Source organism: Nuphar pumila, chromosome 5, assembly GCF_984573655.1.
Source record: "Nuphar pumila chromosome 5, dmNupPumi1.hap1.1, whole genome shotgun sequence".
Lineage (NCBI taxonomy): Eukaryota > Viridiplantae > Streptophyta > Magnoliopsida > Nymphaeales > Nymphaeaceae > Nuphar > Nuphar pumila.
Genome location: NC_143253.1, coordinates 95365392 through 95387261, shown reverse-complemented (window position 1 = coordinate 95387261; position 21870 = coordinate 95365392). Strand labels below are relative to the sequence as shown.

The 21870-nt window shown below is 36.0% G+C and overlaps 1 protein-coding gene and 1 non-coding gene across 2 annotated transcripts in view; one reads left to right on the top strand and one right to left on the bottom strand.

The window, feature by feature from the left end:
- Positions 1-284: 284 nt before the first annotated feature.
- On the top strand, positions 285-364 carry TRNAL-UAG (transfer RNA leucine (anticodon UAG)). The gene has a single exon. It is a non-coding gene; the product is annotated as a tRNA-Leu (tRNA).
- Positions 365-4885: 4521 nt separating this feature from the next.
- Positions 4886-21870, bottom strand: part of LOC149837850 (DEAD-box ATP-dependent RNA helicase 10-like) — a 29689-nt gene continuing 12704 nt past the window's right edge. The window contains exons 6-14 of the mRNA XM_090007515.1: positions 10036-10110; positions 8299-8418; positions 8153-8194; positions 7987-8061; positions 6801-6947; positions 6579-6716; positions 6022-6133; positions 5836-5924; positions 4886-5291 (exon numbers count right to left, since the gene is read on the bottom strand). Coding sequence (XP_089863641.1) covers positions 5184-5291; positions 5836-5924; positions 6022-6133; positions 6579-6716; positions 6801-6947; positions 7987-8061; positions 8153-8194; positions 8299-8418; positions 10036-10110 — 906 coding nt within the window. The 3' untranslated portion in view covers positions 4886-5183. The remainder of the gene's footprint in view (positions 5292-5835; positions 5925-6021; positions 6134-6578; positions 6717-6800; positions 6948-7986; positions 8062-8152; positions 8195-8298; positions 8419-10035; positions 10111-21870) is intronic.

The following is a 21870-nucleotide window of genomic DNA, read 5'->3' as shown; positions in this document are numbered from 1 at the left end:
TTCAGATTCGACCAACTTAAAATCTGACGCTTACATATAATCTGATTTGGATTCGCATTTTACTCATATTCTGATGCAAAACTCTATACTGAATCTTGATCTTACTTTAGCCACTAAATCCAACTGAGCGGACTCAGATTTGGTCCGATGTCAGACCTGAAACCCCCCCCCCTAACCATCGACCATTTGGAGTTCCCAACCAATATCCCCTTCTGTATGCCGGTGGCTCGGTAATTCTGTATCTAATATTTTAGAAACTAGGCTGTATCCATTATCAAATCACTGACAGTTTGGCCGAGTGGTCTAAGGCGCCAGATTTAGGCTCTGGTCCGAAAGGGCGTGGGTTCAAATCCCACAGCTGTCATTCCTTTGTTGTTCCCTTTTAAAGGGAGAGGTTAAGCAGATCCCCACCAGTGTTATATAATTCAAGGTTACCATTGGGTTTTGAACTTGCAACGTCCCACCACAAGGAGAAGCTTCTACCAAGGTTACATTGGTTTTTATTAGCTTCTTTTTTTATGGGCACTTTTCTCAATACATTTCTCGTTTTCCATACATGCCCCCATATTTTTTGCTGCAGCCTTATGTTGTTTTTTTCTCTTATGAACTCTTTTTCTCACAGCATAGTTCATATCGCTCTTCTTTTAGCCTATAGCACATAGTTTTTTTTTTTTTATACGAACTAACCCTCACCAGGCTACGGCCCATCTCCCTGCAAAGTAAAACTTGGGGTTGAGGACAACCCAGCCTTAAGTGCCTCAACGGCAGTCCCCAGTGGGATTCGATCCTGAGCCTTCAGCAGGACCCCAACCACTGCGGTGGTGCCTATAGCTCATAGGCATTGAACAAAGTGTAATTTATAGGAACATAATATATGGTAAATTTACATTTTAACTTTTAAGGTTTGAATTTATTCAAATACGGATGCATGAGTTATTTTACCCTTTAAAATTACTTATTTGCCCTTAATTATGACTCTCCTTTGCAACCAAACGTGTTCCATAGTCATTCCAACCAACAATCACAAGCTTTGCTACGACCTAATAATTACACATATAAAAGAGGACAATCTCGTTTCCTCTTCCAAATGCATAAACCCTCATCCGAGCTATCATTTTCCAAACACCCACCCCCACCAAGGTAGTTTGACCATGTATTTACCAAATGCATAAACTCCTTCCGTTTGGATGACTCCCAAAACCCGATTTTTTAAACCAGGTTTTTACATGAAAACCAAGTTTGGTGCATGTCTTAATCACACCAAACATGGTTCCAATGAAAACAAGGTTTTGCAAAATCTGGTTTAAACTTGGTTTCTAAAAAACTGGTCCTACCTAGTTTTTTCAAGAAGGGGGGGTAACCTGGTCTATTGAGTTACCCCTTCCAATACCCTCAAAGTCCCCCTCCCCACCCCTCTCCCTTACACCTTTGAAACAACTTCAGGTTGACCATTTCTGGCAAGTGGCAGGCCGGAAAATGGTCGGCCTGCCACCGCCCAACACGTGTGGTACTTTGCCTGCCATTTTTCGACCGGTGATTGGGCTTTTTTTATGTCTGTGTAGCCATGGTTAGCCATTTTCAGACCATCTACTAGCGGAAAAACGGTCGGGCCAGCACTGGTTAACACCAGACTTGCTAGCTTTGAGTTGTGGTCCATTAGAGAATGATTTGGAATTTGTCTCAATCTTTTGGCCGCACACTTGCAGGTGGGATATATTACCAACACTATGGATCTTCCTTGAAATGGTGATAATTGTTCCTGCTGATTAGGGTTCATTGTTGGCTTCATATATATATATATATATATATATATATATATATATATATATATATATAGAGAGAGAGAGAGATGCAACGATGCAACGATGAGGCCATCAATAAAGGCATTCAAAAAGATGGTCATATTCATCTAGAGTTAATATAAAATGGGAGAAATAAGGAATGATCACCTCCGCAGAACGAGGAAATGAGAAGGACTCCGATGCTGGTTCTGTAAGAAGATACAATGTTAAGATTAGAGAGCCACCAATAAAGCGAAAAAAAACATTCACCAAGAGTATAACATTTAATGGATGTTCAAAAGAAACTTAAATTTGAACAGATGCTGGTTATAGTTCCTCTTATACTATGTCACCTGGGTACGGGTGCGAGTGCGGGTACGGGTACAACATGGCAATTTCAAAACATGAGGGTACAGGGACACGGCTATATATAAATAGAGAGAGAGAGAGAGAGTTGGATTTGTCCAAACCTGGTCAATGAAACCAACTTGGTTTAACCAAGTTATAAAAAGGGGAAGGGTGTGGCCCTCCCCCCTTTTCTCTCTCTCTCTCTCTCTCTCTCTCTCTCTCTCTCTCTCTCTCTCTCTCTCACACACACACACACACACTCGCTCGCTCTTTCGATTTACCCAGCGGACTTGGCCACAAAAGTGATCCTGTACAAGCAGTTTCTCAACCTTGTTAAACATCCTCCTTCAATCATATCAAAGCACTAAATCTCCACCAACCACCATCTCCAAACCTTTTTCCAGAATTCTCCTCTGCCCTTCAACCATGTTTGAACTAGGGGAATGTTATGAGCCTAGCACCAACTTATAAATCATTATCCAGCTCGTGAAAGGGAATTTCCAAAAGAAACTATAAGATTTGAGACCATCTTGGCATGCTTGCACATGTGACATCTGTCATAAAAAACAACAGCTTGGAACCTGTTGACTACCATGAGACCATGATAGAGAAAGTCCTTCGGCAAGAATGAAGTCCACTTTGTAATGAAATACAAAAAGAACAATAAGATGTTTCTTATGGGCTTTACAAACACACTAAAGTGTGCATAAACAAGGACCACTTATGGGTCAAATACAAGAACATACAGACAGGGCCACTAATGGGCAAGAGATAAAAAATATAAATCATTATTAGAATAATTACTTAAGACAAGCATAAATTGAGAGGAGGGGGAGATCCCCCTTATATACAAGGAGGCTCAATAGAGCTGTTGGGAGCTCTCAAATAGAGCTGTTGGGATCTCCCAATAGCTTTATTTGGTCATTTATTGGTTGCAGAACAAATATAAATGGCAATGCAACTATTAATGTGACTCCACAACAGTGTTCTACCCCTATCACAGGTCGGATCCGTGGAAGAAACGAATTCAGATTATAGTTTGAAATTTTCATTTTTGTGTAAATAAGACATCAAAAAATGGTATTGTCACCAAAAGGATTAATCCAAGTGTATCATCCATCTACAGATCATTTACATGGTACCAAGATTCAAACAACCAATCTAATCTAAAGATGAGGAAAAGCTCATCAAAACTTGGAACAAAAAACCGCTTTTTTTATGACACGAAGAAGCCACATCAAAACGATGAGACCTAGTTGCACTGGGTTAGCCTGTTGTACTTAGGGTCGCCATCCTGGTAGCATAAAATTATGTGGGTGCACCCTTGTCTTGAAACCATAAAATTGCAGAAAATTTTCTTCAACCTTCAAACCCACCAAAAATAAAATAATCAAAATCCACTGTGAAATGCAAAGAAAAAAATGAAAATCCATCCAAAATAAGCAAGTTTCCCTACTTGAAAATGGTACTCTTGTCAACTAGGGTGTCAACGACCCAAACCAAATCCTATAGGGTCCGGGTATGATGATAAATATGAATACCCGATTAAGACCCGGCTCCAGACCCAAAGATCCAATTAATACATGGATTCAGGTATAGTTTATGAAATTTTATACCAGATCTGGGCCCAATCCGAGTTCCAGTTAAGACCCGCACTTTTTCAATGTAAAAATGATAAAAAATATTGTTTTACCGGGTATGATCCAGGTCGGTTTCATGTAGCTTTTATCGGGTCCGGGTATGGTTTCTCTTATAGTGGGTTCGATTAGACTCAGGTCCGAACCCGATACCATACCTGAAAATCGGAGCTAAATCTGGTTCCATCTGGGTCCAAACCAGACCCGACGCGTTGACACGGGTATTGTCAAGTGTCTACTTCATTTTACTAGAATACAGTGCTCTTGTCACCTAAGTACAGTAATTATATACCATACAATCTTGCATCTAGAACAGCACTGGATTTGGAAAGACAGAGTGGTATCCATCCTCTCTTGATATATAATAGGATCGTTTCTCTTTTGTACCGGTAGAGATCTGCCTAACTCAAGTTTGCTTGTCCAAAAAACAACAAATAAATAAGCAATTTTGATCTATCAAAATTATAAAATCCTACATGACATAGGGTTTTAATAGTTCTTGTAAGCAATTCACATGAAAAATCATAAAATCAATGACCAACCTTAAGAACTGTTATAGATAGGCATATCCCATATGATAAGTTTGAAATTTGAAACCCTTCTAAAAAGCGTTTAATTAAAAAAATATCTGAAGATAGTAAACAACCACTCCTGATTTCATTTTTTATAAACCTATGTGAAACTACGACTCAGAATTTCTTTGTCGTACTGTATACACGTACATATTTACGGACCTCCTTGATGATCTGATATACTTAAAGGAGATTTGCATGGTAGCTCGTGAATATGTGAATGTTTTCACACATTTAAGAACCTCATTGACGATCTGATCTACTTAAAAGAGATCCACATGGTAGCTCGTGAATGTGGTACCATATATATATATATATATATATATATATATATATATATATATATATATATATATATATATATGTTTGTGTGTAATCATTGTCCTCTTCCTCGTATTCCAATTCCTGAGCTTTACTTTCAATCCCACTCTACTAGAGAGTAAAGATACAGGAAGACACTGACACTGGCCTCTATAAGTAGCATGTATTATTAACATTAAAAGATTGCTATTTAACCGCATGAAATCTTTCTGAGAAACACCAAAAGTTGGTTAATCCATCACACCGGAAGGTTTTACTACGAAAGGTCATTTCCCAGTTTGCATCGGGGGAAGAACACACATATGAGCTCCAGTCTTACAAGTTCTGATTTTCATAAATACTATATATGCTGCATGCAATAAATAACTAATCCAAGTGTGTGACAGATGGCGTGAATGATAAGAAAAAGTTGAGCATACCACTAACAAAATTGTTCACTTGTGTGTATCTGAAGAAAGGCAAAACAAAATTCCTACTTTTTACATCTTTCCGCAGTAGATTGAAAGGCTATAGTGGTGGGACACTCAGCGCCTCTTAAATTTCATAGATTTCTTCACAGAAGCAAGATGCTTGTCTTCCTCTTCTTCATCTCCCCCATTTCTTCTCTTCCTTCCAGCTGTTTCTTTAATTTTCTGCACAATCCACAAGGGATCAAATTAAGGTGCTGCTGAAAAACTGGGAATGCATTTTCTCTTTATTATTGTTTGTTTAGAAAGGCAGCCCATAATTTCAGAATAAATGAAAATTTTCAGTACATTATCTTCCCGGAAAATAAAAAATTTATATTTTATAGACATTAAAACAACAATGTTTGGGAATTGATCTTAATACTAACATACATATCCATTCAAGAATACCATCAAATATCGATGAAAATAATGAGAAGGTAGTCATCAGACCACAGCTAGCAAGTGGAACTTTGATTATCGATTAGGTCAAACTTGGCAATCCAGATTGGCAGCATGGTATCACAATGCTAATTCATTCAGACATGACACTAAGATGTTTTTACTGCTTTTGTGACCTTATCTAACATTAAGACCCTAAAGCCCTACTAGGCTACTACAAATAATTTTTCTGACAAGTATCCATTCATTTCACTGATGAATGAGCCTTCACAGCTGGGGTAGTTGAAAAAAACATTCAAATAATGATCATAAGTGACATAACAAATACCATGTGAGAAATCCGTTTAGCCTCTGTAACACGCTCCAGTAGCAGCAAGACTTCTTCCTCTTCAGCAGGATACTCGGGCAGTTTCTTGTCTGTAGAAGAGAACAAAAGAAACCAAAAAATGAAAAAAAATGAAGAGGTGATCATATTGCACACTTTTCTCAACATTGAGGCAAAAGACAGTCGTACCAATAAGCTTTTCAATCTGCAAATACCACTCCACTTCATACTGATCCACTAGTGAAATAGCAACTCCGGATCTACCAGCACGTGCTGTTCTTCCTACTCGATGAATATAATCCTGAATATTCATATCAGATAACCAATCAGCAAGCATCAACCATGAAGAAAGGCAGAAATAAAAGCATATACAAAGGCTGGAAAGGGTGGGCGGGAAACATAAATCAATATGGAAAAGAGGTATTTAATGAAATAGAACCCATAACAAAGAATACTGCTCAGATAGAGGAGTTTATAAACATTTAAACATTTTGAAATCAAACAATAGTCCGATTAATGTAAGAAAGAAAGAATTCAGTCGAATATTCTAGAAATGTTTATGATGAAACAGCATAAAGAAATGCTTGCAAACCGAAAACTTAGGCCTTGATTTTAACAGCATTTAAACATTTAGAAGTCAGCCACACAAATGTAACAAAAATCTACTTGAATATTTTAGAGCCATTTATGAAGAAATACCATAATCAGTTTCCACCATCAAAATATCAAATTTTAACCAAGCTAACCTTAGAGTTGGATGGAATGTTATAATTGATCACCATATCAACCGAAGGAATATCAAGCCCTCGGCTTGCAACATCCGTGCAAATAAGGACGTTGCATTCTCCTGCTTTAAATTTGTTCAAAGCTCCCAATCTTTTTGGCTGCAAAAAAATATCAAAAGATGATGTTATAAGAAAATACAAACTATGGCATGAACAAATATTGAGCTATTAAACAAAACCAACCTGGCTCATTTGTCCACTAATAGGGATGGCCTTCAACCCAAGGTTGCGCAGAACCAAGGCCAACAGCCTTGTTGATTCACAAGTACGAGTAAAAACCATTGATGTGCTTCCAGTCATCTCTGTGAGAATATACACAAGATATGCATCCTGGCACAAGCATTATTTCAAGAAAATAACCAGAACCCGTTTAGCATGCTTCACAAATCAAGGCAGAGTCCAGAGTCCAGGAAAGAGAAAGAGACCCTTGGGCACTGTAGACTGTTAAATATTATATATATATATATATAAAATTTATTTTTTTTGTATTTTATTTTTTTGAACTAGCCATTTGGCATCCTGGCACAAGCATTGTTTCTAGAAAAGAACAAAAAAATCACGAAAATAGTGTTAAAATAGTACATATTATAAATGATATGTCTGTAATTTACTTTTTGAGTCAAGGGTATTTTGATCATTTCCCCGTGCAATAAAATATCCACTAGGGACTGCGTGTAGCCTTTTTTATTTTTTATTTTCTTCTTTTTGTCCTTGACCAAATGACTAAGGGCTCTTTGGTCATTGACCAAGTTGTTGGGAGGGTGCCTAATGGTCATATTTGTGACCATTAGGAGCTCCCAATGGTCTCCCCTTTAAAGGGGGTTTTGTGTATAAATAGGGGTAGAACTCCTCTTGTTTCTTTAATGCTTGTGTTAAGCATTTGATCAATAAAAGGATTATTTTTTTTATATTTTTCCTTGTTAGGCTTTTGTAATGTCCCATAGTGGACTTGTGAATGTGCACTTGTATGATTGTGATCTTGTAAGCTCTTAGTGGCTTCTGTTTTGTGCTTCCGCATATTTCGTTACAAATAGCGGTTCACACATTAGTTCTCATATTTCCAGTTCTCATATTCTAGTGATTCTATATATATGGGCATCTCTCCTATCGTAATATAGGGTTGCTCAAGAGCATTTTATTAATAAAATCAATATCTTTTAAGTCTTCCCTCATGATGTTGTGAGCGCGAGACTTGGTGCTTTTGTATTTGCCCTTGGTGGCTTGAGACTTTGCCTTAGTGGCTTGTATTTGGCTCTAGTGCCTATTGTGATCTCTTGTGCCTTTTAGAAGGTTGTTTCATCACATAGATGATACATAAGAATGTTCTAATGGCCTCATTACTGTAAAGCAAAATAAAACTAGGGCAAACCTTATACTTTGCAGGAACTAAGCGATATTGCTGCTTAAGTGTGTCAACAGTAGAATATTTGGAAGATGCTTCAACCTGAAAAAAAAGGACAAACAATTCAAGACAAACAGCAATACACAATTGAATATGAGAAGATTTCAGTGATTTAGACAACACAGATTCATACCTTTACAGGGTTCTTTAAGCATGCCCTTTGGAGCTTGCTCACCTACAATCAAGTTTTTTCAGTTAAAAGGTAAGCCATTTTACTTACCCTCCAAAACTTCCATAATATTTAACAGAATCAAAGTTGTAGATGATAGAAGTAGAAACCTTTTTTGTCATTGTAGCTGAATATAAGTATGTTTTTCTCTCCTTGGGGATATTATTCAGGATTTCGTCAATTTCCTTCTCAAAATCCATATTTAACAACCTATCAGCCTCGTCTAAGACCTGTACCAGAAATAACCAGTTTATGTTTACACACACACACACACACACACATGCATGAATGCAAAACTATGCACACACATAAACACGCACACTGCAATAATAAAAAACACACCCTAAGATTTTGATATTATTAAAAACACATCTAAATTTATGCTCCGTTAGTTACAAACACGTTGACGTCAATTTGGCTTGGGTTATCATTAACCTAAGCTGAGTTAATATGACAAAGTTACTGATTTGCCCTCAAAACAACAAAAAAATAGAATTTTTTATAAAAACACACTACAGATTTGGTGATAATCATAGTCACAAATATCGATATCAACTATACCTCGGCGAGGCTATTTATCGCGATATTTTAGGTTTGGTGATAAATCTCCTAGGGAATTTAAAATATAAAAAATAACAAAAATAAGTAGAAAAGTATCATGTTTAGACAAAAAATACATAGATAATAAAATAAATAAGTAAAAAATATAAAAGAAAGAAGAAAAACATATTTAAAATTTAAAAAATAAATAAAAACAGTAAAACTAATTGATAATATTGTGATAATATCAATTTTCAAAATATCGTGATATTTTACGTATATTATCGTTTGCTAAATTTACAGCGATAATATCATGATATTTTGAAAATATCATCGATATTTGTGACTATGGTGATAATATAAAACATGCCTAAGTTTTGGTAATTACAACATACATTGAAAGGCAACTTTGATGGAAATAAACCTTGTCTTTTCTAATTGACCATGAAAAAATTTAGGTGCATTTTTAACAACAAAAACTCAGGTGTGCTTTTTATTAGCGCCAAAAGTTTAGGTGTGTTTTAGAAAATTTTCCTTTTTCCTTTTCCCAATGTTGGATTTGCCAACATACCAAAGAGGCTTAGTATTCATCTGGGTACTCCATTTCCTTAAGTACTTCCTGAAAACTAGGTAAAAAAGGCATGATCCCTATATCTCAAGCTCTACTTTATCCTTTAACCAGCATTACTGACATTTATAATTCAGATCCACTTTAGAATAATTAACACCATTTTTAGCAGTAGAATCATGTATACTTGAAGAATGTACCATTAAGGAAATGACTTTGCTGTTTTTCACATAACATCTAGATAATTATGTGTTTTGACATAATTAATCATAGAAAAATCATATTCAGCACACTTGTATATTGTGGCTTACTAAAACTCCCTGAATTGTCTAAGATTCAACAAGTCAGATTAGAGCACCAAAAAGAGTTTGGTTTCCAAATGGAATTTTAAAGGCATGTTCCTTTTATACATCTAATTAATATTCTACACGAAGAAAATACATATTATTTTGCTTGTTGGCTTCTTAGCAAGTAGCTCTCAGAAGGGGATAAGAAAGGGAGGGAGGAGCACCCAAAAAGAATTTTATAAAGACTACAGGTACTGGCCGTGTATATCTAATACACCAAGCTGAATGTCGTCTTAAAAATGAAAATTCTTGAATTTTAAGCCATAATGATAATAAGCATTCAATAATAAAACCAAGAAGAATTGCACATAGCAATGACAAATCTATATAAGAACAAAACAGTACCAAAATAAAGGACCAAGATTGTAAAAAAAAAGGGAATAAATTAATACCAGATATTTCAGTGACCGAAGGCTGAAACCCTTTGTACTCTCAAGATGATCTACCAAGCGACCTGGAGTGGCCACCTATACAAACATAGTAACAAAATGTAAGATTTCACATATTGAAATGCTTACTAATGTAGAATTTTTCATGGGCAAAAACTTTTTGTAAATGCTAAGATGCCAAAAAAGTTAATTTTTTTTAAGCCAGCACTCATAAAACAATAAGGTACATTAACTTTATGATATAGCTACTTCTCCAAAGGGTTCAAATATATAAGTAATGTGAAAAGAGAAACCTCTACTTGTAAAAGAAAATCAGTAAAATGGAAAAACAAATGAATCACCCCCAATGATAAATGCATAGCAAGTCTTTCAGAATAACCACTGTTGTCGGTGTAACATGATGCCACCACATTCATGCGGTGCATAAACTCTAGTTGCCTTCAAGTTCACAGTTGACATAATGTTTAGAAGAATAGGAATTCAATGGAGAAGGTATTTCATGCAGGCTCAAGTAGATTCTCCGATTAGTTCATTAGCAAATTCATGTCATCCCTTTTTCTAATTCAACAGAGCAAAAGGGGAATATAACACAAACTGTACTCGCCCCAAGAGCACCCACTCTTTTATTCTTTAGTATAATAAAAGGGTTGGAATTTGTGGTTTCTAGACTGTATGGAGAGAAAACAGCAAGAGTAAGAAGAGAAGGAGATGAAGAAAAGGAAATGCTAAAATATTTTATCATTTGTAAGCAAAGCAGAATCCTTGCATCAAAAAGTTGCTTTGCAACAGGAAACAGTTGTGCTCAAATGCAGTAGTAAGCAGCATTTTCTGGCAGATTTTGGAGTTCATACTTATCCAACAAAATGTTGCAAAATAATTCATAGCTGAGTTGCAATGCAGCCCATGAAAACTTGAAGAAAAAATTATGATATGAATATATAATGTAACCAGCCAACGACTTCTCCAAGAAACAAAAGCAAGATTATGGGATGACAAAATGTGCTTGTTACGACATGCTTTAAATGTAAATCTAAATTATGTAGGAACAAAAGCATCAAAACAACCATTATTCAAATATAGCAGAGATGTTCGAAATGCAATCCTGAAAAGTAGCTAGATGAAATCTATTCAACCTGAAATCCACAGTCAAACTGATGGCTTTGGAAGAGATCATCTGAAGGTACAGAAGAACAAGGCATCGGATCCAATAAAAAAGAGGGCAGAATTATGCTACCTATTCCCTTGAAATTTCAGGCATCCATCTTATCTTTGAAAGATGGTTAGACTTTAGACATACCAAGAAGCGATGAAGAAGTATAGATTACCTAAAGTAATGAATGTTGAAACACAATATGACAAGTACTAGATGTAGTACTGCGGGAGTAATTCAATTTGCAAATATAGATTGGCAGGAGATCCATTAACAAGACCAGTTTCAGGCTGTTGCAAGAATCGAGCAACACATTTCATATCAGGAAGTAGCAGGAAAAGAAAACTGTCATCACATCTCATGAAGAAACCAAATGCAGAGCAAAGAGATTACAGCCAAGATGTGCTTTCTTAGCTGCTAGGCAAGGAAATATGAGTTCTATTAGGTCTTGAAACCTCGGTTTGTGGATACATGTGGAGCGAGAGTTCCTATCAGGTCAACGACAAAGCCACCAACTCTTGGTGATAAAACAGGGTAGAGATGACAAACCCATAAACCATCGGCCTTTTTGGGATTGTGGGGTACGTCATGTCTGACCAATCACAAGTAGCAAGACTTATTTTTTATTTCTTTGACAATTCACCATTACATCATCTTGACAAAATTGCAACAAATAACCAGATATACATTGCAATACATCTATCATGATGAAGAAAAATCACATCACAGTCCTTTTCTTTTGTAGCCTACACATGATACTTTTATCATACTATACTGACAGCAGGATTTTGAGATAGAGCAGTAAATATTAAGCTAGAGAAGAAAAGACTTTTATCCTCACTCCTTAATTATGGATTTTGAAGTACTTTCTTGGTTTCATACAAGGAAAAACACCTTGTCCTTAGCCAACATAAAATATTCCATCAGCTCATTGAAGAGAGGTGGAATCTAGTAGACTAAACATGTTCTACTCCAGATTTTCTCATTGAAAAGACTTGGAGATGACAATGCTTTCAAAAGACATCTCAAGCAACATAAAAACCTTGTCTTCTGGAAGTTTTTCCAAATTTCAGATTTTCTAATGATATACAATTTCAAGTGACAATAGTTGCATGATCTAGGACCAAACAAAAACCTTGAAGTAGCAAGATGAACCAAAAATACGAGAAAGCAGATTCAAATAGTATTCTACTATACATGAAATGTCAATTATCCAACTCCTATGCCAACTTTCTAACACCATTGGGCCAACAATCAAAGAAAAAATTGATTATTGTACTTATGGAAAACTTCCTGATTTATTAGTTCAGTAAGAAACAAAAATGGTTATTGAATCTATTCCAATGGAAGAGATCAGCCTAGGTAGCAACCAAAGCAGTCATAATTCTTTGGGAAAAAATGCCACGACTGTTCTTGATCAGCCACAACCATTATCATGATCCTTAGTCTACTGATTCATAGTAGAAGAAAGCCTATGTTGATAGCACAAACAACATTTAAATGGCCATGTAAGAAAACTTTCAAATTTCTTGTTTCCATCCACTTCTATCAGGGGGATCTTAGCAAACATAAAGAAATTGAAAAACTACAAGATCAAATACAAATTAATGTAGATAAATAAAAAAATTTGAAATATTCCCAAGAAATTAATAATAAAATGGAATATAGCACAATAAATTGTGATATATTCATTTTTAACAATCATCAAGCTTTCATGAGTTGTATTCCATCATTCCTTCCTATGTAGAGCGCTAAAATCAATCACCTTATAATTGTTCACATCCCCTGCCACAGCCTCTCCAAGTCTTCAATAGTCTTCTTTTCTAATTCCTTTCACTTGCATCATGTCAACCTTTTTTATTGGTACCATGACAAGTCTTTGTGCTACAAGTCCAAGCCATCATGAACGACACTTTTTAATTTCTTTGTTAGAAGACATTATTTTTTGTTACTCCACCCATCCAGCTTCGCATATGCATCTTCGTAATATATATTCTCACTTTTGTTGTTATTCTGTTGTCTAACGCTCAACACCATATAAGAATGTCAATCTTACAAGAGTCTTACAGAAACATCTATTGAATCGTAAAGTCGTTCATCTATCATGAAACACTAAAGTAGTTTGTCATCACTTCATCCAACCAATACAAGTTTTACTAGTGATACCTTCCTCAAAGCCATCATCTTGTTACATCGTAGAGATTGAAGCTTTTGGCATTACAAGGCCTTGTATCTTGATTCTAACATTTTTTTAATAATAAAGCTACTAATTCTGCATAATAAAGCTAGAATTAAAACATGATATGCAGAATGCCAAAAGCTTCTGTGCATATCATGTTTTAATTCTACTAATTCTTTAACATTTCCTTTTAGCTTCTTTCAAAGTTTCAGTTTCATTTATACTCTTCTCTATTTTGATAGAAGTACTAAATCTACAAATAACATACCCCAAAAGACCTCACTGTGGATAAAAGATGTTATTTCATCTCAAGCAAATCCTTGGTACAGCCCAACCTTAATTAGAAATATACTCATCTCTTTGCATGTAATTCTCACAGTTGTAAGTTCTTACAACTCAAGGATGCATCTTAAATGGTTTTAATATATTTAATGGGATTCTTTCTTGTTCAATACTAACCAAATCAGTTTCTTTAGAAACATTAAAAGATGTTTTCAAAATCAATAAAAATCTATGGAAATTGGCCTTTGCAAACCTTATGGTTCATTTCATAGACATTGATGCATTATTTTTACTCAAGGTTGGTATAACTCATAATTTAACACCTTATAACTATTGCAATTTTGAATAATACCTTTGTTCTAATTGTTAAAATATGTTATACATATATATATATAGAGAGAGAGATTATGACACATACACATATATATTACATACATATGTCTATGTGTCTATCTACATATATAAATATATATATTTCTTTTGTAATACCCAATAGGGGCAAATTAGTCTTTTCACATTATACACGCATATCCTAAAAGATATGTTTTTTTCTCTTTTCTTTTTTCCTTTTTCTTTTTACCTTTTTTTATTTTCTTTCTTTATTGGTTGAGAGGGGTCCACAAAGAGTCGTTGGAGGGGCTCCAACGACTCTATGGGGGCCCCTCCTTGGGTCCCTTAGTGTGTATAAATAAAAGGCTTGGCCCCATGTATTCTTTAAGCTTATTGTGAAGCCTTATGTGAGTGGAATATATTTTTTCATCTTATTTTGTGTTTTACCACTTTTGTGGTTTGGTGCAATCTTGCTCATTGGTGGCTTCTTGTGTATGTGTGTGCTTTCGTGCTTGCTCTTGGAGATATTGCCTCACTCATTTGGCACTTCATTACATGGTATCAGAGCCTTGGTTGAGAAATCTTCGGATCCTCTCTTGACAAGTAATATCACTCATCTTTTTTGCTTTCAAACTCTTTTCTATAAATGGCCAACAAGGATGCAAAAATCGACCTCTCATTCAAATTGGATGGGACCAATTACCGAATGTGGGCGGTCGCTATGAAAAATAACCTCAAAGGTAAAAAACTTTGGGGTTATGTGTGTGAAACCATTCCGGAACCACAATTGAAGTTAACTAAGTTTGAAGGAAATGAGGAAAGAGCATTAAACGAAGAGAAAAAAGAGAAGGCTATTCTTGACTTCTCTTCAAAAATGGAAGATTGGGAAAGTGAGCATGCTAAAATTCTAGCATGTTTCATGAATAATGTCGAATTAAAGATTTGTGCAAATCTTGCAAAGTTCAAGAAGGTTAATGAAGCTTGGTTCTTTATGAAAGGCATGTACACTCAAAGAGACCTTGCTAGGCATTTCTTTCTACAAGAAAAGGAAAGAGCTACCAAGCAAGGTGATATGAGTATTAGGGACTATTATAGTGCCCTATCTTCTTTATGGAATGAACTTGTTCTTCTCGAACCTCAATGAGAAGGTAATGCTATTGCCACGAGGCAAGAGCAAATGGAAAAAGAGAGGTTTTTACAATTTATTCATGGACTTCATCTCGAATTTGAGCAACTTAGAGGGTCCATTCTTCATAGGGATTCTACTCCTCTAAGTGACATTTTGGCCGACTTATGTCAAGAAGAAACTCATTTGGCCTTGAAAAGAGATGTTGATGAAGTTCATGCCGTGTCTAGACCCGACAACAATGTAAGATCATATAAACCACCCCATTTTTGGAAGAATAATGGTGGTAGAGGAAGAAAAATTATTTGTCATAATTGTAATGAACCGGGCCATATTCGTTCGGATTGCCCCAAATTCAAGAAGAAGGTGGCTTCCGTTGGTAAAATCCCTCCAAACACAAATGAAGATTCAAAGAAGGATGGAGACATAAAGGAGTCCATCGCTCATCTTACCGAAACTCTTCAACAATTTATAAAGATGAATTCCTCTACATCATCATCCTCACCCTCCACTTCTGGTGCCGCCATCTCCTCTTTTCCAGATATGACATCTTGGATTCTTGACTCAGGTGCCTCCTTTCATATGACTCCAAATGCATCACTTTTGTCAAAACCAAGTCTCAATAAATTCAAATCATATGTTTCCACCGCTGATGGAACATCCTTGGATGTTGAAGGCATTGAAAAACTTGAGAAGACTTATGACCAAAACAAAGATTTTTTTGTTCCCAAAATCTGAATTATTCCAAAACTTAATTTAATTTTTTTTTTTCGTTTTTCAATTTACCGATTTTGAATGTGATGTCACATTTTCACTTACCCATTGTTGTGTGCAGGATCTCTGGTTCAGGAAGCGAATTGGGAAGGCCATAAAAGAGGGGATCTTTATTATATGAATTTTTTGTCTTCGCCATCCAAATCATTTTGTAATCATGTTCAATCCAAAGATATTGAAACTTGGCATAAGAGGCTTGGACATCCTAATGTTTCCAAGTTGTATCTCTTTCTTTTTGGGAAAAAATTTTGTAATACAAATACATTTACATGCAATGATTGTATTCTGGGAAAGATTCATTCGCTTTCGTATTCGCATAGTAATTTTGTGTCAAAAAGACCTTTTAAACTTGTGTGTTCCGATGTATGGGGCAGCGGCACCCATTATGTCCAAAGGGAGATATTCCTACTATGTTACTTTTATTGATGACTTTACTAATATACATGGGTATACATTATTAAAAACAAATCTGATGTCTTCACTAATTTTAAAGATATTCATGTTCTTATTCAAAATCATTTTCAAAACATTATAGCTATATTTAGATCTGATTCTGGAGGTGAGTACATGTCTAAAGATTTTCAAAATTATTTCAAAATAAATGAAATTTTGCACCAACAATCTTGTCCTAAAACTCCACAACAAAATGGTCTTGCAGAAGGGAAACATAGACATTTAATTGAAACTACAAGAACACTTATTGTCTCTAAAAATGTTCCTAAAAAACTTTTGGGCTGAAGCTCTTCTTACCGCAACATATCTTATCAATCGTATGGCCTCTTCTTCTTTAAAAAATGTATCACCTTTTGAAAAATTATTTAAAATTACTCCAAATTTTAATAGACTAAGGATCTTTGGATGTAAATGCTTTGTACTTGTTCAAGGACAAGATAAATTATCACCCAAACCTCTTGAATGTGTGTTCATTGGCTATGGTGAAAATCAAAAAGGCTATAGATGCTATGATATTCGAAACAATAAACTCTATGTGTCAAGAAATGTAAACTTTCTTGAAGAACAAATGGTTTTTATATTCACACATCTAGAGAAGACATTGATTATTCCTTCCTATTTGACTTAGTTCCTAGAATTAAGTCCCCTAATGCAATTATTTGTGATAATATGTGTGATGGCATTTTACATCATAATGATATACCACAACATGGTAATGTTTCTCAAAATGAGAACCTTAATGATATAAATGTATATACTCGGCGGTCAAGAAATGAACATCAACCTGCTCTTGAGAGATATTCTCAAGACTTCTCTTTAGAAGAATCTATTGATCCACCTAGGAGATCTTCTCGTAATAATAGGCCACCACAAAAAATTGTGTCTTATGAATCTTTTTTACTTAATTATAGGACTTGTCTCATGTTAATACATTTGTATCATGAGCCTACTTCATTTAAAGAAGCTAAAGATCATCCACATTGGATTGAAGCTATGAAAATTGAATTAGAGGCTCTTAACAAAGCCCAAACTTGGAGCATTATTCGTCAACCATTAGGAAAAAAGGCAATTGGGTGTAGATGGGTATATAAAGTCAAAACCAAATGTGATGGATCTCTAGAAAGATACAAAGCTCGCTTGGTTGCAAAAGCCTACGCCCAAGAATATGGGATTGATTATGAAGAAACATTTGCCCCAGTAGCTAGAATGACTAGTGTGCGAACATTAATTGTCTTAGCCTCCATTAAGCAATGGCTGATGTATCAACTTGATGTTAAAAATGCATTTTTAAATGGAACTCTATGTGAAAAAGTTCTTATGGATCATCCGCCAGGTCTTAAAATTGGTAAAGGAAATATTCTAAAGTTAAATAAAGCTCTATATGGTCTTAAACAAACACCAAAAGCTTGGTATGATCTTTTTAGCAAAGTAGTTCTCGATAATGGTTTTTCTTTAAGTTATACTGATACCAGTGTTATTAAAAATGTGCTTCAAGGCGCAAAAAGCGCGCCTAGCATTTGTGCCTTGAGGCGCAGTCATTCAGCGTAAAAGCATCGAGGCGTACGCCTCATACGCCTCGAGGCGAGGCACGCCCCACCGTGAGGCGCGCACGCCTCACGGTGTTGGTCAAGTGAGGGTCAAAGCCCTCATTTGACCAACATTAAAAAGTTACCCCCGACCCTAATGAGGGTCGGGGCCCCTAATTTGTCTCTCGCAACCCCTCTCTCTCGTCTCTCACAGTCTCTCCCTCTCTCTCTCTCGTCTCTCGCAAACCCTCTCTCTCGTCTCTCACCTCTCGTCTCGGTCTCTCCCACCTCTCTCTCTTGTCTCTCGTAGTCCCTCTCTTTGTCGTCACTCGCAGTCCCTCTCTCTCGTCTCTCACAATCTCGCCCTTCTCGGCCTCCTCCTCAGTGTAAGCAGCCACGGCGCCGACAGCCCTTGCCAGACCCCAGGTAACCCCGACCCCCTTTATTTTTTTTCCTTCGTGTCTGCCTCCCTCTCGTCAATCTCTCCATCAGGTAGGGGCACGACCCCTGCCGTGCGATTTATTCCGGCAGGCAGAGCCCTTGGTCCCTGCCGATTGTGGTCACTGTGATGCAGGGGCCAAGGCCCTTGCTATTTATTGTTTTAAGCAAGGCCCAAGCGAGACCTGCGTCGGGGGGAGCCCTCGGACCAAGGGCAAAAACTCTGAACCAGGCTCCACAACTCATCATGTTGGTTAATCTCATATATTTTTCAGTTATGTAATCAGTTTTTTAGTTACTTTTATATGTTAATCTCATATTTTTTAGAATAATCTCATATATTTTAACTTTTGTTGGTTAATCTCATATATTTTTCAGTTATGTAAACAGTTTCTTAGTATATTTTTTCTTTTATTGGTTAATCTCTTATATTTTCCAGTTATGTAATCATTTTTTTAGTGACTTTTATATGTTAATCTCATATATTTTAATTTTTGTAGGTTAATCTCATATATTTTTCAGTTATTTCAGTTATGTAATAAGTTTCTTAGTATATTTTAACTTTTTTTGGTTAATCTCATATATTTTCCAGTTATATAATCAGTCTTTAGTTACTTTTATATGTTAATCTCATATTTTTTAGTACTTATTTGAGATTTTCTATTTCTTATTGGTTGTTATTTCATCAATAAATCATTTCTTTATTTATTTGTATTTTTAGATATTTTTTATAATTTTTTTAAAGTTTCAAAAAGAAATTGAGGCTTGCGCTTAGCGCATCGAGGCTTACGCCTCGCCTCAGTTTTTGGTGGAGCGCCTCGCTACGCATCAACGTTTTTCATAACACTGATTGATACTGTTTTGTTTGTTAAAACTTCTAATGAGTACATAACAATTTTGTTGCTATATGTTGATGACATGATTATCACAGGTAATGATAAAAAGGGTATTGACCTCATTAAAAATATTCTCAAAGAAAATTTAGATATGTCTGACCTTGGTTTTCTAAGGTATTTTTTAGGAATTGAAGTTACATACTCCCCCAAGGGGTATGTTCTCTCTCAAATGAAGCTTGCCTCCGACATTATTGCCTGGTCTGGGCTGACAGACGACAAGAAGATGGAGACTCCAGAAGTAATCAACGCCAAGATGAGAGTCAATAATGACACTCCTTTAGCAGATCCCACGCCTTATCGTCAGTTGATTGGGTCACTAACAAATTTATCTATCACCAGACCTGATATTTCTCTATGCGGTTCATAATGCAAGCCAATTTCAAATTGCTCCTTCTACCATTCACATGGCCGCAGTCATGAAGATTATCAGATATTTGAAAAGCACCATAACTAAAAGATTATTTTTACCATCTTCTTCACCTCTTACTTTACTTGCTTATACTGACTCTGATTGGGGGTAACCCCAATGATCGTATTTACACCACAGGTTATTGTGTGTTTCTTGGAGAGTCACTTATTTCATAGAGTTGTAAGAAGCAACATAAAGTTTCTCTCTCTCCTACAGAAGCAGAGTATCGTGTGATGGCCACTACCACCACTGAGATTGTATGGTTAAAAAGCTTGCTTAAAGATATGGGCATCTCATTCTCAACTCCTTCAAAGCTGGATTGCATAACCACATTGATGGTTCCTTCCACAATTGAGGTTGTTTGGGTAGATGCTTGACTCGCTGAGATTTTATCTGAGTCGCTCATCTGTCGCTCCAGATGCTCAAATCGTTCCTTGAACATCTCCAGCATCACTGCAAAATTTTGATCCATCACGTCGAATCATTCGCTCAACCCATCGATCTTTTGCTTATTAATAAATCCCCCTTCTTCAACATGATCAAATCTTTTCTGGAGATTTTGCACGTTTTGATCAAGACGATCAACAAGTGCTTCAACATATTCTACAAGTTCGCTCTCTGAAATGTGTCATGGCAATCGTCGAGTGGTCAATCATGGGCTCTGATACCACTTGATGCAAATTGGTTGCCAGATTTACAAAAATCTATGCTACGATCTACAATCTACACTATCAACTACAAAAAGAAAACAAGTACAGTTTAGAGAGAAGGGAGAAGAGAAAATCCCATAACAATGTATTTATACTTGAAAGAGAAAACCTTAGCCCTACAACAGCTAATTACAAATCCCATAACAATGTATTTATACTTGAAAGAGAAAACCTTAGCGCTATAACAGATTTCGAATAAATCCAAAATTCAAACAAATCCAAATAGAATGCAAGACTAAAATGAAGCCATTCGGATTCAAATCGGATCCCGAGACTAATCCTCCTCCAGCTTCTTGTCTTTCTTCTTCTTTCGGTATCGACCTGAATCCAGCTCCGCCCTTGCATCATATTGTTTCCAATAACACTAATTTGTTCTGCATTAACACCTTTAAAGTCCCATCTATGTCACAGGGATATGGCCAGACAGGTGCCACACCCACGTCAATGCGATGCGACGCGGATGCAGGTGCGTCACCCGGTGCAGTCAACCCAACCCTGGGTGCAGTCAACGCACCCATGGTCATTTTGGTCCATTTTTGGATTTTTATTTTTTTTAAAAAAAAATTGTCCTATGAAATGGGCTGCGAAATTTAAAAAAAAAAAACTTCGGGGGGCGCTGCCCCCTATAACCCCCCGCCAGGGGCGGCCCCCTGGACCCCCGCCCGCTAATCGCGCAGCGGGAACCCCCGGACCCCCTTCTATATATATATATATATATATATATATATATATATATATATATATATATATATATATGTTGCACCCCCGCACCCAAGGTTTTTGAAAGTGCCGCACCCATGTGACATAGAGTCCCATTACCTAATTCTTGAGTTTTTCTTGATTTCACTTCTTAAATCTTACTCTTTATGTACACATCCAAAGCTATCAATCTATGTTGGTAGTAATACACTCTTCTAGTATGGCCTCATAATTCCTGCACATTGTTAATTCGTGTGTTAATAGAAAGCAACCTATCTAGGTCAAGTGATTTCTGATCATGTATGTTATAAGACAACAATAAGATCACAATGTATTTAACACATAGCAGTCTTATTGGAGTTCTATCATTTGCTAAAATGTTGTCTTTTTGTCTTTTCAGAATCTTGCAGTATTTATCATTATGGATCTCCAAAAACAAGATGAAAATGTATCTTCAAGTCCAATAAAATCAAAGCAAACATCAAGTGGCAGTGATATTAGTCAACTTCCGTTAACAGAAGAATATTTTCATTAAAGCACATTTTTCATAAATAGATGGACAACTTGGCAGTTGCAGAATGGGGCATCAGCATGATGGCATTCCACACAAGACAGCTGTCTGCTGCTATCTTGTACAAATTATTCCCATCACATAATGGAAACAAAGAATGTGATCAATTTTAATAAATTGACTAGTTCAGTAAGTATGTATGTATATTCAAAACAGAAATGGTTATTAACAAATGAATGAGCAACATACTACCAAATTATCAACAAACCAACAAGGAATGTCTGGATATATGACAGATTATACATGTCATTATGTATTATTTCAGTATATGACAAAATCATCAACAAACCAAAAT